This window comes from Lutjanus erythropterus, chromosome 6, assembly GCF_056507025.1.
Source record: "Lutjanus erythropterus isolate fLutEry1 chromosome 6, fLutEry1.hap2, whole genome shotgun sequence".
NCBI classification, from domain to species: Eukaryota; Metazoa; Chordata; class Actinopteri; order Lutjaniformes; family Lutjanidae; genus Lutjanus; species Lutjanus erythropterus.
This window is the reverse complement of record NC_139322.1, coordinates 25,700,756-25,717,469: the sequence shown is the minus strand read 5'-3', so window position 1 is coordinate 25,717,469 and position 16,714 is coordinate 25,700,756. Positions and strand designations below refer to the sequence as shown.

The window sequence follows — 16,714 nt, the reverse complement described above, 5'->3', positions numbered from 1 at the left end:
ATAAGAGACCAATGATGAGGAAACATGTTCGACACAAGCCCCAGGAGCCCCCACTCTGAACATCATAAGAGACTTTTACAGGCTCTACTCTCCCCTGTCAGCGCATTTATCTCCAAATGGATTGTGGGTATCTAACAAACGATCAACACAATAACAAGCCCAGAGCAGAGGACCATGCCTCCGGTATGTCCCTTTAAGCCTGAAAGCGGCAGTTTTTCTGCTTTTCTCTCCACCGTGGGATAGTGATAGAAATGACCTCTGAGTGCACTTTCTCTTCTCTGACTGGAGTGGAGTGAAGTCCAGACACAGAAAAAAGGATGTGGCCTTTGGTGTACAGTATGCAGTATATCCTCTTTGAACTCTGGCACAGCTCAAAAGGTTATTGTGTCATATATTTTAACACTTAAATAGATAAAGTAGAGTAAATAGAGTAAGAAGCTAAGCTAACCTTGACCACCAGTTCACTCATGTGTACATGTTTTCCAAGCATGTGAAACTGGTAAGCATTAATGAAGAGAGAAAGGAATTATTAACCGGACTGTTATAAACTATCTGTCAATTATTTTTAGATTTATTGCTTGATAGTTATCTTGTCAGCCAGAGCTGATCGCAGTCATTCTGCACAATGCTTGTGATTCCACCAGCAGCGCCTCGGCGCGTCCCAGAAGCAGCTCTCCGCTTCACTTTAAATACACGCTGAGTCTACTTTTGATGGATGGCGCATCAATTAGCACAGAGCAGATCGAACAAGCAGGAAGTCAGACACAGAAAAGGCAAGGAGAATCTGGTTAAATTTCAAAATAAAAGACCCTGTGCAGACTCAGGATCATAAAGACAGACAAAAGAAACTATTTAACCATGTAGCCTGTTTATCCATGGTAGAAGCACAAAGAGCAGGGAAAGAGGACCTAATCAACAACATCTGAGCAAGTAAACATAATCAGGTGGGCAAAACACTGCCAAAATGCTTCTGAAACGCTGCTGGTGGGGCTTGCAGCCAGGCGGAGGACAGATCAGAACCGTGGCGCAGATGTGCCGTGCTTGGTGGAATCAACCGGTTAAAATCTTACAGTTTAATTTTGCAGACACTTTTATTCAAAGAGTCATACATCTGAGAGCTGATACAACACAAGCACGCTTGTTTTGTCTGGCCAAAAGTCCAAAACATAAACATGAAAAATTTACAATAATACCTCGCAAAGAAGCAGAAAATCTGCATGTTATAGATTCTGGTATCTTGGCTTACAGGGATAGTTGGGTTATTTGATGTAGGGTTGTAAGGGATACTTGTGAATTGTCATTTTATTAGAGTAGATGGTGGTTGGCCATGTATGCCATGTTTAGAAGATTTTCAACGCTTTAACTTGCTGTCAGGCGGCCTTGTCCAACAGACTGATTTCATATCAGCAATTTTCAAATGACCTGAAAAATCCTTTTAAAACACTGAAAGTCACATAATAACAGATATAACAGATTGAGGCAGTGGTAGCAATATTTGGCTCATATAACAGCAGTTTCCTGTCAGAAAAGGCTATCCAATGGCAAAGTACAGTGGTAAAAATATCCTAAATATAGTGTACACAACTAATATTGATGTTTTTAGTTGGGCCTTTTTAAGTGGCTAAAACATGTTCAACTACTGACCCTGTCTACAGCAGTACATTTAATGTAGCTAACACACCGACTATTGATAAGTACCTCCTACATCCCACATTGAATAATCCAAACTATTCTTTGTTTCATATATGACCTTAACAATTATTTCAACATCAAATAATTATTAATAATAATTTTTAAATTATTGGAAATTTTTTTTGACATACTTGAGCACAAATTAGTATGTTCCTTTGTGTAATTATCAAAACTGATGTATATTGATGCCCATTTGTAAGATGACTGACCTGTTTCTGGGTTGTTGGAGGGCTTCAGGGCAGCAGCTGCCAGTCTGGCCATCATGGGTGATATCAGACCTTTGCTTGCTGAGATCTTCTCCATGATGGAGGAGGTGGCAAAGGAGGTAGGGGTAGACGCCATGGCTCCATCTGCCCCCACTGTGGAGCACCCTTGGGTCAGCGAGTCGGTGGGCATGGAGTGGGCCCCAGAAGATGCGGCTGATATCAGGCTAGCAGCTGGTGGAGGTGGTTGGAGGGGCAGCCTGGGCATGAGAGGGAAGAATGGGTTGGACCCGGCCAGAGCGCTGTTGGAAAGAGCGAGGGCCACCGGCATGTTGCTGGGCAGGGCCTGGGACAGCAGGCTGGACATACGCTGGCCTGCAGTGGACAGCGAGGGTGCGGATTTGAGGGCGTGACCCGATGTGGAGGAGGAGGAGACAGCAGTGGTGGGTGTGGCCAACAAGTGCGGTACAGTGGTGGACTGCTGGGTCGTCGGCGAGGCACTCAGGCTGGAGTTCTTGCTGCTGATGGCCGAGAAGTCCATTAGGTCATCATTGCTCGATTCCTCAGGCTCATCCTTTGGTGCCAGGAAGGTGGAAGAGAGGCCCATGACGCCAGAGGAGCGGATGTGCCGGCGCTCGTGCTTACGCTTGTGGGAGGTCATCTGGCTGGTGGAGGTAAATGTGAAGCCGCAGCCTGAGCGGATGCAGTGGAAGTGGTTGGTGGCTTTGCTGTACACACAGCCCTCGTACTTGCACTCCTCATACTTGTAGAATTTCTTGAAGCCATCTTTGGCGTAGGCATCATCCTTGATGTGATAGCTCTTGTGCTTCTCAATGTCACACTTGTTCTTGAAGGTGAACGTGCAACCTGGGCGCCTGATAGAACAATGGAAAATAAAGGGAGAACATGATGAGCTACGATGCTCTATTACAAAGCCACCTCAGTACCTTGGTGCCGTTGGGATTCATGGAAAGGGTCCACATGATTCAAATAGTTCACAATGGAGGAATGATAACTGAGGCGGTTCACTAACACAGCAGCAGCTCATTGACACGTTGCCACCTGCAACCTTTGCCAGAGGGATACATTCCAGGGAGGAAATCTGAATCAACCAAGTGATTCTCTACAGCCATTGATAATAGTTGTGGTGCATGCTCTTCAAAATAAGAGCTTCATGAAAGCACTACAACAAAAGTGCTTTTTAATGATCTACTTTTTATATACATATTGTTTTTTTTTCTTTACAGCTGTGACTGCGTCATGTTCAAAAATACTAATGGTGCATGATTGTATTCTACCTATCATTTATTTAGTTTTCAATTAGGAATGTGCCTATATTCTTTTTTCTGCTGCTGATTTGTTGAATTTTGTTCTTGTGTAAACTGCTATTATGGGCTTCTGTAGCTACAGTAAGTGTCTTTTTAAATTAAATTGAGAATTATTAAAAAAGTAAGTGTAAATATATAAATAAGGTGTTTTTTATGCATTTATGCTTAAAGCTGCTACAGGGAACTTTAATATTTTGTTGATTTTGGGGGCCCCTGTGGATAAAAGCAGTGGTATTTCCACTGTAATAAGCATAAAATATAACATCACAAATAATTCTAAGGTAACAATTAATTATCTAAATAAAAATCTCCTCCTGCTTCTTTTAAATTGGCAGGGAAACATGTAAACACAGGCTTATGTAGGTCATATCGAGACATCACTAATACACTGAAACTGTTTTATAGCCAATTAGAAACTCCTTGTAGTAGATTTAATCTAGAGTTTATACATCAAAAAAACAAAATTCCACACAAAAACACACACTACATTAGGTCTATTCACCTGCAGTGGAAGTGTGTAGTCTTCTGCCCATAAAATTGACACCCTACTGTGCCACAGTCTTCAGTGGCACGAAATCTCTGGAAGCCATCGTTGATCAGCTGGGCGTTCTTTTTATGGAAGTTTTCATGGGTCATGACATCTGAGGTGCTGGTGTACACCTTGCTGCAGCCCACCTGCAAAGCAGAGACATAGCATGGCAATCGAAAAACAAGATCTGGGCCCACAGCAGACATGAGAGTTTCAGTTTGAAAAAAGCCAACTTCTAAAACGAAGTGCCTTACAGAGATGTGATAATGAACGAGCTATACAAGAAAGGAGCTCAGTGTGGTTAAGAAGATGCTAGTGGCCTAGAAATGGGTGGAAGAAGGTTGTTTTCACATGTTCACAATTTAATGCGGTAATGCGCACCAGAGCAGCACAAGTTTCAAGTCAAACGTGTGAATTGGAAACAATCTTGTCACTGTGACAATTGGAAAAAAGAAAAAAGAGTGAATGAAAGAGGCAGTGGTCACAGCAGGCAGCTGAAACTTAAGTACCTTCCTGGCAAAGCTGCCTTTTAGAAATTGAAATTCATATTTGGAGGGTGACGATGCAGTCACCACAAACTTACTGTAACTCTGAGAACAAATTTCAAAGGTGGAGGGGGCAGAGGAAAGTAGACAGGAGAAAGATGACTGTCTTGGTCTTTAGTTTAAAATGTTCTGGTACTCAGGAGTCCTCAGAGCCAACAGAGGGGGGAAAAAACAGGTAATGTTTGAATTAAAAGCAGCAATTGTATATCATCCCTGGCACTTTTCACCCGTACAAACCGGGCAACTTCTCCATATTGAGTCAAACAATGAAAAAAATGCCACTCTGTTTTTTTCCCCCCTAAATCAAGTGAGCCGATGCCAACATCTGCAGGTTCTCAGGGACTGTTAAAACAAGGGCTGAAATGTCCTAATAACAATTACGCCGTTAGAGGGGTTTAAAAAAGAATATATCTCAAGCCATCCTCTGCTGCGCTGCTGCCCTGCCGGCGAGAGAGCTCTCGGCACAATGACACATTGAAAATAAGCAGATGTAAAAAAAATTAAACAAATCCAGAAGGGGGAATAATCTTCAACTGGCTGCTTGGTACTAAAAGATGAAAAATGTGTAGTTTATATAAACACCTAACTGAATTTTATCCATGCCAATTAAGGAGCGAGAGAGCAGAGAGGTAGGGAGAACACCAGCAGCCTCACGTGTATTCACACTTTTTCAATTTTCTTTTATTTACTTTAAGACACGTTTTGCTAAACTGCTCTTAAAGACACTTTGGTGTGAATAAAACAAGTGTGAAACTCTCACAGATGTAAGTGAACTGTGCAAGTCGTGTATGTCTTAAGAGTGGCCTGAATCTTCTATATCACAATGCTCTGCAACTCCTTTTTTTAATCTGCCCTATGCCGTTATACACTCTCAGAAATAAGGGCTCCAAAAGGGTTCTTCCAGAAGCATTAAGGAAACAAAAAATGAAAGAAAGGCTTGTCAGCAGTTCTTTTTAAGACTAAGGGTTCAATTCTTGAGGCCTGTTCAGATCCTCAAAGAACTCTTTCGTTGAGGATTCATCAACCATAATATAAAAAGGTTCCTAGTTGTGTTTCACAGATGGTTGTAAAGCATAGCCCTTTATGCTAGGTTCTGTTGTGTGGCTCTAAAAGGGTCACTTTGGTGTGAATAAAACAAGTGTGAAACTCTCACAGATGTAAGTGAACTGTGCAAGTCGTGTATGTCTTAAGAGTGGCCTGAATCTTCTATATCACAATGCTCTGCAACTCCTTTTTTTAATCTGCCCTATGCCGTTATACACTCTCAGAAATAAGGGCTCCAAAAGGGTTCTTCCAGAAGCATTAAGGAAACAAAAAATGAAAGAAAGGCTTGTCAGCAGTTCTTTTTAAGACTAAGGGTTCAATTCTTGAGGCCTGTTCAGATCCTCAAAGAACTCTTTCGTTGAGGATTCATCAACCATAATATAAAAAGGTTCCTAGTTGTGTTTCACAGATGGTTGTAAAGCATAGCCCTTTATGCTAGGTTCTGTTGTGTGGCTCTAAAAGGGTTCCAAATGGTACCTTTATAAAAGGTTCTACCAGGAACAAAAAAGGGTTCTTCTATGGGGACAAATGAAATGATTTCACTGCTGCAAAAAGATGTCTTAAGGCTCTTATTGGACACAGAACCAGGGTTTATTCTCTATATGGACATGTATGTGGTCTGATTTACTCACAACCACGTCTGTTGTGTGGCTCTGGAATGTAAATTGAATGATGAATAATACATTTATCTGCAACATTATATATCACATGTATCAGTATAAGTGAGTTGTGTGTTATTTGTACTGCATGTGAGAAACGTGGTGATATTTGCAGATATTTTTCTGTTTCCGTGTTTGTATGCATACTGTACATGTTTGTGGCTTTATTGTGGGTAGATGTGTGTAGGTGGAGGAGGAGGTGAGATCGTACGTAATGTACCTGCATGCAGTGGTAATGGGTGCTTTTTCCATTGAGGTGGCAGCCATGGTAGTAGACGCTGCAGTCGTCCAGGGGGCTGAAGCGCATGAAGCCGTGCTGCAGGGAGTTGTCCCTCTTCTTGTGCATGTTGTAGTGCCTGATTACATCCTGCTTACTGGTAAACCTCTGCAAAAGGGGAGGGGGAAAAAATGTACAGCAACAGGTTGGTGTTTATTTAAACCAGTCACAGAATCAGCAACAAGTCACTTTATCTCTGTGGAAGCAGCAGCTGCAACATGCGGGAGCCAATTGGCAGTTGGGGAGGGCTGTGCATACTGCAACGGAGAGGGCCAGGATGCCTTTAAACATGACGGGTTCTGCGGTTATTGATTTACTTTGCATATCTCAAAGTTGTGTTCTATCCAAATGCAGCACAGAAAGGCTCTGGGACTTTCTGAGCGCAGGAGAACCTTCCACATGGAACATGAAGTATGTTCCCCATACACCCACTGTCTCTACATTATGTTTTCTCTCCCACAAAAATGTATTTTTTTAATTAAGATGAATCAATTGACATGCAAGATCACAGTTCTGATGTTTCTGGCTCTGGAAAAATTATGTTCCATGCAGATGGTTTCTCAGACGTGCACAGGGGAAAACAGAAGACAAGAGAAACAAACAAACAAACGAGCCAACCAAAAAACGTTTTCCCTTTCAATTCGCTGAGATATGATTTCAGTTTTAATTAAAGCATTAACACACGCTTTTGGTGAAGGCTTCGTCTGTAATGATGAGCGAGTATGCTAAGAGACCCGCCTTCTAAAATTACAAAATAATTAAATAAATAAGAAAAAAAATCCCTCCCACACCCAGGAATGAGGAAGGGAAAACAGAAAAGTCACTCCACAGAGACCTGCAGGAACCAAATCTGCTGTAATTGGGCTTAAGCTGATGTTACAGAAACTGTAACGGGAGAAGCGCAAATCAATGAGACAGTTCTGTCTCCAATCCATATTTATCTTCAGTTGAGGGAAAAAACATCAGAAAGAAGTATTGTGAAAAGCAACTAATTGCTGTACAAAGTAGGGTAATTGCTTTGTGTCATGTGTTCCACTCGCGCACAAGTAAAAGGCGAAGATCTCACACAGCTGTTCATTCCCTTGCTCTTGGCCTGTTTCCCAATGCATATTTCTGAGATGTTTGACTCCTGTAGGAGCAAACACTTCATTAGGATTTTTAATCTAATTGATGAATACTTAAGATTTGAATAATTTTCCTGCAAAAAATCTCAGTTCTGGGCTTTGGGCTTTCTGGTACCTAATGGTTAATGATGACCGGAAGATAAGTTGAACTGCGGTCATGGTACATTCGATCCATCAAGTCGTCCAAAATAGGCCATGGAGAGAGCTGACTGGGAAAAAGATCTCATTTTCAGTTGAGTGGTGATGAAGGTTGGGAGCCACTTGCTACATTTATTTTAGGATTCCCACTAGTGTGGCAAGATGCACACTCTCCCTCATGTACAAGCCCATGAAAGGAGAATGTTAAGACTCAGCCAATCGCCCGGAGGCTGGCAGTGGGATAATATTCCAGGAGAGTGTGTCATGTAACATTTCATGAGTTATCGCTTTGAAAGGGGCTGCTCATCACTGCCTGCTTGTTTTTTTCAGGGTATTGACATCCCAGAGAGCTGGCTTCCAAAGCATATCTGTGTTTCCACGCAACGCAAAAGCAACAGAGAAATGTGGACCTGACCGTGGAAATTGCCATGATAACCTGAACTAACACTCTAAATAATGACATGAAATGATTTTCCTTTGTATTCCTCCAAGAATGTGTCCCATCAGACTGTGAAGTGGGATTCATGCAGAAAATGAAAGCTTGGATCTGCAATGCTTTTCACCACATAAACAATATTTATCGAGCGGTAATCTCTCTTGATCAGGAGCAGACAAAGGAGATTACAGCTGAAGATGGCTTAATTCAGAAAATTGTTAGGAAAGGAAGGAAAACACACACAGCTCTAGCTGTGCATGGATTTTTGACATCTTTGACAAATCTTCCTGTGTTTGTCTAACTCTCTCAGGCCATATGCTACAGCAAACACAAGGCCTGTATTATGATCTGCTCTGTGTTTTTTCTCTTTCCTGTGCCATACATGACAACTCCAGGGACCAGGACAAGATTAATAACGTGAAGGGGGATTAAAGGCAGGCCCCCAGTCACTGGCAGATGTCTTTAAAAAAAAAGAACACATAGATAAAAAAGAGCCATATTTCAAGCATATTTACAATTAAACCTTGTGATGAAAGGCCAACTGTCAAAGACCAACTGTCCCGGGAAGACGCCTGTAAACTGAACGGATGTAAACACCCATAGCCTGTTTGGCAAACCAAAGGCCAACAAACTTCTCATCTGAGTAGACTTTGGCTGGGTGTGACCACAAAAAGATGACACATTATACTGTTTGTCTATCTAAGGAACACCACATCCCTTTAGCTGTGTCCTGGAGAAAAAGCTTTACCTTGAAAATGCTTACCTTGCTTATCTTATTTGAAGTGCGGCTGAATGACATACTTATCTATAGGTAGCGTATTGGCACGTCCCTGTTTGGAGAAGCAGTAGGAGCATTGGTGTAAGCAATGTACTATTATGGACAGGGTGAGCAAGAAAATGTGTTTTAGCCACTTAAAATAAGCCCATCCCCACAAAAAATAATAATATCAGATCAAGTGTACACTAAATTTAGGATATTTTAACTGCTTTACCTTGCTGTCAGGCAGCCTTTCTGAACAGAAAACGTTGTTATGTAAGCCAAATACTGCTCTCTTCAAAGCAACCACTCCTTTGGCAAAAACAGTCATTTTGCTTCGCAGAACACGGGAGTTGCCCTTCTACCATTGCCTCGGTTGAATAGGTTCTGTTATTGTGTGACTTTGGTGAATCCAAACTAACCTTTTAAAATACCAAAGTCAAAGAATAACACAAACAAAATAGCTGATCAAGTCAGTGGCATACCAGCAACTCCTGTGTTGTGCAATTTTGCCAGAGGGGTCTGGTTGCTTTGGAGAGAGCAATATTTGGCTTATATAACAGTGGTTTCACTTTGAAAAAGGCTGTCTGATGGCAAAGTAATGTAGTGAAAATATTCTACATATAGCTCACATTTGAACTGACGCATTTTTTTTTTGTTTGTTTAAGTTTTGTTGCCATCCCTGTCCACAGCTGTGCACTGTTCAGCTGCCTACACCAGTACTCCTGCTGCTTCTCCAGCTGCTGCAGGTGATACAACGACTATGAATAAGTACATCATACAACGTCACTTCAAAAAAATCGGAACTATCCCCTTAAGTGCTGGCTAATTTTAACCCATGAGGGTGGACACTTGAAACAAAATTACCTTAATCTTATTTGTCTCACTGTGTCAGAATCTGACCTGCGAGGCACTGAGATTATACTAAAGTTTACGGCATACAGGGGAAAATGTTAAATGTGTATCTGGGTGATGCTCAAGAAAGTGATAAAGTACTCACGCTCACCTGGTAGTTACACTCAGGGTCCATACAGTGGTAATGTTCTCTGTACTGGTAAGCACAGTGCACATGTCCACAGTGTTGACTTCCAGAGAACCTGAAGTTGCAGGACACATTTCAACAGTTACATATTTTCAACAGCCACACAGAGCAGTGAATTAAAACAACATCAAGACCTGGGAACACAGACGAGCTTATCGCACAAAGAACAGTCACAAGGATGAAAAAGCTGAATGATAAAGCAGTGCAGAAAGATGTTAGTGTCATTCAGAAACAATCAACAGCAAATCAAGAGTGATTAGTGGAGAAATTATTTGAAATAGCAGGAAGAGCACAAAAAAAAAACAGGTGAAGGAGTTTTCAAAGGCATTTTGCTTGTCTCACCTTCAAAGTAAAACAGCTCACACCTTCAAACTGACTTCTGCTTTCCACACTGCTGCAATAATTTACCCGTCTGTCACACCAATTTCAGCCAAATTAGCTCCATTTATTTCCAAAGCAGCCGTAAGAGACACTTATTACACTGAAACCCTTTCCCTCGACACGCATACACACACACACACACACACACACTCAAGGATCGGGAACCTCATGACTACTTTATTTCTCAATGCTGTGAAAACCCTTGTCAAATCAATGCACAGTTGTTTCAGGTTAACCACAGTTTTACTCCAAGAGGAAAAGGGTCAGGTATCCTGAGACATAAGAGCAGCTCTGTCCACTTTTCACCCCAAACCTTTTCACTCTATCATCCTAAAAAAATGATTTTAGTCTGGCACTAGTTAAAAAAAAAAAGGCTGCTGCTGCTTGCTACAGTACAGCCACTTTTACGGTGGTGATTATAAGCCTGACGATGATGACTGTTAAAATCCTCCAATTACCAGTGAAAACACACAAATAAACATTTGCACTGCTGCTGCCAAGAACTCCATCTGCTAGTGCAGAGGAGAGGGGGAAAGGGGGCTAAGTAATATTTTTTCCATCTCTCTTTTGGTTTTTTCCTTGTTAGGATTATCCCAGAGCTGCATTTACAGATCACTTTGCTGAGTTCATTAAGCTAATTGAACGGCATATCCACTACTCTTTTTAAGTTGGCTGTGTGAGTGTGTGAGTGTGTGTGTGTGTGTGTGTGTGTGTGTGTGTGTGTGTCTGGAAAATGGTGATGGAGGTAGAGGGGGCTTTGGGAAGGTTTGATGGCTCTTTTAGAGAAGACAAAACCAGAAGTCGAACTACGTGTGTGCACACAATAAAGCCAACATATGTCCCAACCATTAGTGTTTCCTATACTCCCCTTTCACATGCATACACACGCACACACATTTACACTTATGAACACACAAAGCCCCCCCCCCCCTCCCCTGAGACTATGGCCCACCCCTCTGCTCATTGCCCAGCTGTATCACTTTGCCTCTGGACAATTCCCACTTGCCGCGTCAGGGGGCCTAATGGGCCGCTGCTATTCAGCAGCAGATTAAATATTAATATCGCCACGATACAGAGATTGCAGCGCATCTCCAGTTACAATAGAGATACACAGATCAAAGTGCCGAGGCAATAGTGGGTGCATGAAAGCATTTAAAGAGTGAAAACTGCAACTAAACAGTACGAGGGAAGCTCTTTAAAACATCAAACTATAGCATGGTGAGGAGATGAAGAACTTTTTTTTCTCTTTTCACAAGGATTGAGTTCGAACACGTTTACAAAGCTGGTTTTTAGTATTAGTGTGCACTCATTAGCCCCAGCTCCAAAGAGGACCCTCCCCCGCTTCTACCTCCCTTCTCGGTGCTACATTTGCCCTTTTTATGAGCCCTCCTTTTCCATTTTTTTCCTCCCTCCTCTTCTATCCTTTCTCTTTTTTTCCCAACCCCAACACGGAAATTGAAACTGTATCTGGGCTTATCTGCAGCCTCCCCGTGCATCAACTGCCGAGATGTTTAGACAAATTTTATGCATTATGCAGCGCAAATATCAAAACAGTTCTTGGCAGTGCCAGCAGAAGCCTCATTAAAAATTCCTTAATTAAATCTTCTTGCAAAATGTAATCAGTCCAAGGAAGGGGTTTTGTGTGTGTGTGTGTGTGTGTGTGTGTGTGTATGTGTGCACAGAAGAGGACGCGTGTGTATGTGTGTGTGTCTGTCAGTGCCAAGGCTTTGATTTGTGCCCTTCATGTTATGGCTTGGAGAAGTAATCATTAACGCCAAAGCCACTTTGGCTTTTCAAATGCTGTTTTTCTCTCTTTTTAAATGGAATAAACAAACAAGTGATAATCACCTTTCTAGTGTCGGCTCAAAATGAATCCAGAATGGGGGGGACATTGTTCTGTAGCCATTGAAACGCAAGATACCTCTCCCCTCGCCTGATGTTTTTGTCTTTGTTGGTGTGAATGAGTGACTTTTTAGATCAGTCAGTTCCTCAACAATAAATGGCAGAACTCAAGACGAACCTGGCCTGAGCTCATATCCTCTCTAAGCTGCACAGAATTATGTTCTCCTTCATGTTTTAGTGCTATACACACGATAAGCATTTATTCCACCAGTTACAGTAAGCTACCATCAAACCATTTCACTTTCATTACCCCTCATCCTTCTACTTCCCCTCAGCACATAAATTGCAGTCTTTTCTTAATCAATTTACTGCACACAGAACATCCTCATACCAGTCTGTTACATCACTGAATAAAACACACCATCAAAGGATAAAAAAAAGCTTCGTCTCTGTTTTGGGTATATTTTTTCATTGGTGTAGCACATTGAAGGATTTGCATACCTGGCAATATATTTCTGGTAGAGGTTGATGTCATCGCTGGCGGGTTTATCTGGTGGCAGGCCATTCCTAATGCAACAGCAAACACAAAAGAGACAGGATTAATGGTGAGGTTGGGCCGCTGTTGTTAATAAAAACAAACTGACACAATATTTACTTACAAGCCGCTCCCAAACTTTGGACTATCAATATACATTTTCTTGTGACATAACAGCGTTTTCATGTGCCGTATGAATCAGGGATAGAAGGCGTACACACTTTGATGCATGGTCTCCCGAACCAATGAAAGGCAAAATGCAGGAGCAAAGGGACATTAATCTTTTATGGGGGTATTTTGGTGAGTGCTCATATGCAAAACTGGATAATGGGGATGTGGAAGAAAAGCTCTGAAAAGGTCTTTTCTGATAATCTCTAAGGGCCTTGGCTCTAATACTGATGTCAAGTTGTCTCCAATCAGTCTGGACTGGGCTCAAACAAAGATGTAAGACAACACTGTGCAGCTTCAAATGCATATGGATCAAGCTAATCGACTTAGCACCAGTTTTAACTCAATCAGATTCAGCTGAAAACAGGATATCAAGAGGAATTTATCACATTACAGAGACGTGCTGAGGAACGTCGTGTGCTTTTTGTCACCTGTGATGTGAGGCAGGTAGCAGTACTGACAGTCATAATACAGTATTGGTTCTGCTTGCTCCCTTTCAGAAGTGGCATTTAGCTCCATGTGAGCAGCTCCACACGGGGGATGACCTGAGGTTAATCTGGCCCAGAGGGGAGGATGCGCTGCCAGACATTCTCCCTAGCACCCCCTCTCCTCACTGTATACAAGCACCAGACTGGGTCAGTTAGCCAAGCTTGCAGCTCCACTGAGCCCCAACCTGACAAAGGCCAAAGCCTGAGGGAGAGGTGCCTGAGGGCTCTTGAACAGTGTCTTTGATAGGTCTCGACTAACTAGAGACAAGGTCAAAACCAATCAAACAGACTCTGGGAGCTGTTTCCTACTGGTAGTGCACACGACTGTAGGCTAGCTCCCCAAACCCCTCGTTTGCTTCCTTTAAAGTGCACTCGTCAGGCAGTGTAGAGTCGGCCCCTGTGACTCGCCGGGAGGTTAGTCATGGCTCCAAAGTAATTAAAGGGAGAGTTGTTACACCCTAGCCAAACGAAAGAAGTCAGTCACTTTGCGATGACTGTGCTAAATCAGTCTCCACGGAGTGCTACAGCGAGTAAACACTTCATGTGCCTTCGCAACTCATCATGTCGTGGATCTATTGGGCGCTATGCGCTATTTCACACTACATTCCTGTTGGCTGCTGTGGAGGTAGCAATTACCTTTGCGTTAGCCTAACTGACTCACAGTAGCAGTTAAGTGTATGTGAGCTCCACATTAGTTCCAAGGTGTTCCACTGAAACCTGGAACCTGGAACCTTTTCAATCCACCAGGAAACTTTACAGTAGAATTTTAAATGACAACTTATATAATTTATTAGCTGGTCTTCAGGATGTATGCATTGTTTTGGCACTAATGACTAATGCAGTATCTCACATAGTACAGTTGTCAATGAGCACAACTCTCACAGTTAATAATAATTTAAGTAATTTAATAATTTAAGTTTTTAAATATGCTATTGACATTAGTTAATACAGTAAGCATACAGTAAGGTTAAGATCTGTGTACATACTCCATGGTCTTCATGTACTGTAGGCCTGCTTGTTCCTTTAACCTCATATAGATGTTCCTTCACTTATAGCCTAAGCTATTAATCATTTTGCATGCTATATAAGCATTATTTAACCACACCATAACCATAACCTTAATGAATGCCCACATGATAAATTAAATGACTTTAAGCCTGAAGTTTACACAATTCTTTAATAAAATCTAATATTCCAAGACAGTATTCAGGTATTCTAGTATTAGGTATTCTAATAATCCCATTTCATATTATGATTTTTGAGGAGACTTACTTGACAGAGGACACAGTGCCTGTGGTGATGGAGTCAGTCTTGGAAAAGCTGGACTTTAAGTAGTCAGAGGCGTTGAAGCTTATGTGTCCTGTCTGGTCCATTGTGAGCCCTGGAGCGATGCTGGCCCCAGCTGCGCCTACAGTAGGGACACCGGGAGCTCCTGGGTTCCCTGGTGCTGTAGCAAGGACGTTGGGCATCAGCGAGGCCTCAGGATTTCCTGGCATTAGCTTCTGAATTGTTCTGATGTCATACTTCGAAGGGCGACCCACTTTGCCAGTCTTAAAAGCGATGGCACCACCCATGTCAGGGTTGCCCTCGCCGGGCTTGAAAAGATGTAGATACTTGACGTTCTCTAAGTCGTACTTGGATGGTCGCTTGTAAGCGTTACCATTCTGCTGCTGTAGGCTCTCACCCATCTTCAGCTTCTGAATGAAGAAGTCATACTTGGAGGCTCGGGACGCCATGTTCTGGATGTGAGAGGGATTTGGTTGCTGAGAAGTGCCCAGCTGAGGTCCTCCTGACGGTTTGTGGTCCAGGCTGGAGGGGTAGATCTGTGCCTCGGCCCCTGGGAGGCACCCGGAGGTCTGGAGCATTGTGGTGCTCTTGTCTTGGGCCAGTTTTGAGTTGAGGTCGTCTGGTTTGGGTGGGGAAGCATGCATGGGCCAAGGTAAGGTCTCGCCGGCTTTTAGCTTGCGAATGTACTCTTCGTACTTGGAGAAGCGGGCACGCCGTGAGGCCTCCTCACTGCTGAGGGATGAGGGGTCTGAGGTAGCGGCTTTGAGCTTCTCAAAGCTGATCTTCTTGGTCAGCTCATCCCTTACCTGCTGGTCATCATAACCGAACATTCCCAAAAATTCATTCATGGTGTTGGCTGCATAGTCTCGCAGGGCAGAGGCTTCTCCTGCACAGAGAAAAAGAATCATGAGCTTTGATGCGAGATGCATAAATCTTAACTGCTTTCAGATATTTCCACTTAAAGCCGCTAAAAGTAAAGTTGAAAACTTTTTGAGTTCAGTAAACCTTTGTGTCCTTCTTTGGTGCTGTATGGCATTACTGCAATTAAGTCTTCACTTGCTAAAACAACACAGTATTATTGTTGTTTCATTTGAGTAATGAAACTGAACCCAACTTAACCCATTGTTCAAGACGTGTTAATCAGTGGCCAAATTCATGTCAATTCATCAGTCAACCAAATGGTTCCTTCTCGCTTCATATTGACTGATGCTCGATTGTAGAGTGTTACATTGTTGCATTGACTATATTTGACAATTTATTCATTTGTTTGGCATCAGATACATTAGTTACAAAACTAATCTGGCAAAGTAGTTTTGTGTTACAAGTGGGGAATATATTCTGTCACTCCAATTAATGAGACAATGCTCTCTTACCTCAACATTTTAGGCAAACACGCTTGAGATAATGAAAAACTGCTTCCCAACTAGGGCCACATCTACTACATTATATTTTTCTGAACAGTAAATGCTTAGAATTGATGTTATCCTTGTTATTTCAGAACTGTAGTGAATTTACTAACAGGAAAAGTGATTTTGCACTGCAAGCTACCACAGCATCTGTACATGTCTGCATATTCATGTGTCTACAAACAAGCAGTCTGAGGCGATGCTCTTCCTGTTTTGGTTGCACTAAAAGTCGGTCCTGCAGAATTTGCAAGTGACTGTACCAAAGGACACACTGAACAAACAAACATTTGCTGATTTTCTTTGCTCATTAACTTATGCTATCATAATAACATTATATATTATATAATATAATAAATATAATAATTCTCCAATTATAAATTAATTAGAGAATACACTTTTAGGTTAATATCCTTAATTAAATTTCTACATTTAACAGCATGACATCTTTGTAACCACATTGAGAAACCATATGTGAGACAAAAATATAAAAGGGAAGCTTTATAAAATAAAATGTGTTTATACAACTTCTTGGAAATAAATGACAGTATTTGTACATGATGACTGATTTGAAAATGACAGAATTACTACTATCTAATGAAAAATTATGACATGTTAAATGCAAATCATAAAATCCCCCATGAATTTTGGTGCAAGGTATTTGAAAATAAGATGATTATTGTGTCACCTTCAAGAGTGAAAAGAACAAATCCTTTCCTCCTTTCCTCTTTTTACACATTTGTGAACTGAAACATCACTTTCATTTTAAGAGTCCATTAAATTGGACAACTTCCCCAAGGACATGGGCGAAATATAGTCAATGTATAGTTTAATTG

At 41.8% G+C, this 16,714-nt stretch overlaps 1 protein-coding gene across 7 annotated transcripts in view; it reads right to left on the bottom strand.

Moving 5' to 3' along the window:
- Positions 1 to 16,714, bottom strand: part of casz1 (castor zinc finger 1) — a 211,358-nt gene that overhangs the window by 19,615 nt on the left and 175,029 nt on the right. For 5 of the 7 annotated variants that reach the window (XM_084721380.1, XM_084721379.1, XM_084721378.1 and 2 more), the window contains 6 exons: positions 14,461 to 15,361; positions 12,499 to 12,564; positions 9,733 to 9,829; positions 6,221 to 6,385; positions 3,726 to 3,898; positions 1,902 to 2,770 (listed from right to left, as the gene is read on the bottom strand). In XM_084721380.1, coding sequence (XP_084577506.1) covers positions 1,902 to 2,770; positions 3,726 to 3,898; positions 6,221 to 6,385; positions 9,733 to 9,829; positions 12,499 to 12,564; positions 14,461 to 15,361 — 2,271 coding nt within the window. The remainder of the gene's footprint in view (positions 1 to 1,901; positions 2,771 to 3,725; positions 3,899 to 6,220; positions 6,386 to 9,732; positions 9,830 to 12,498; positions 12,565 to 14,460; positions 15,362 to 16,714) is intronic. The other 2 variants (XM_084721377.1, XM_084721383.1) reach the window with 1 other exon arrangement.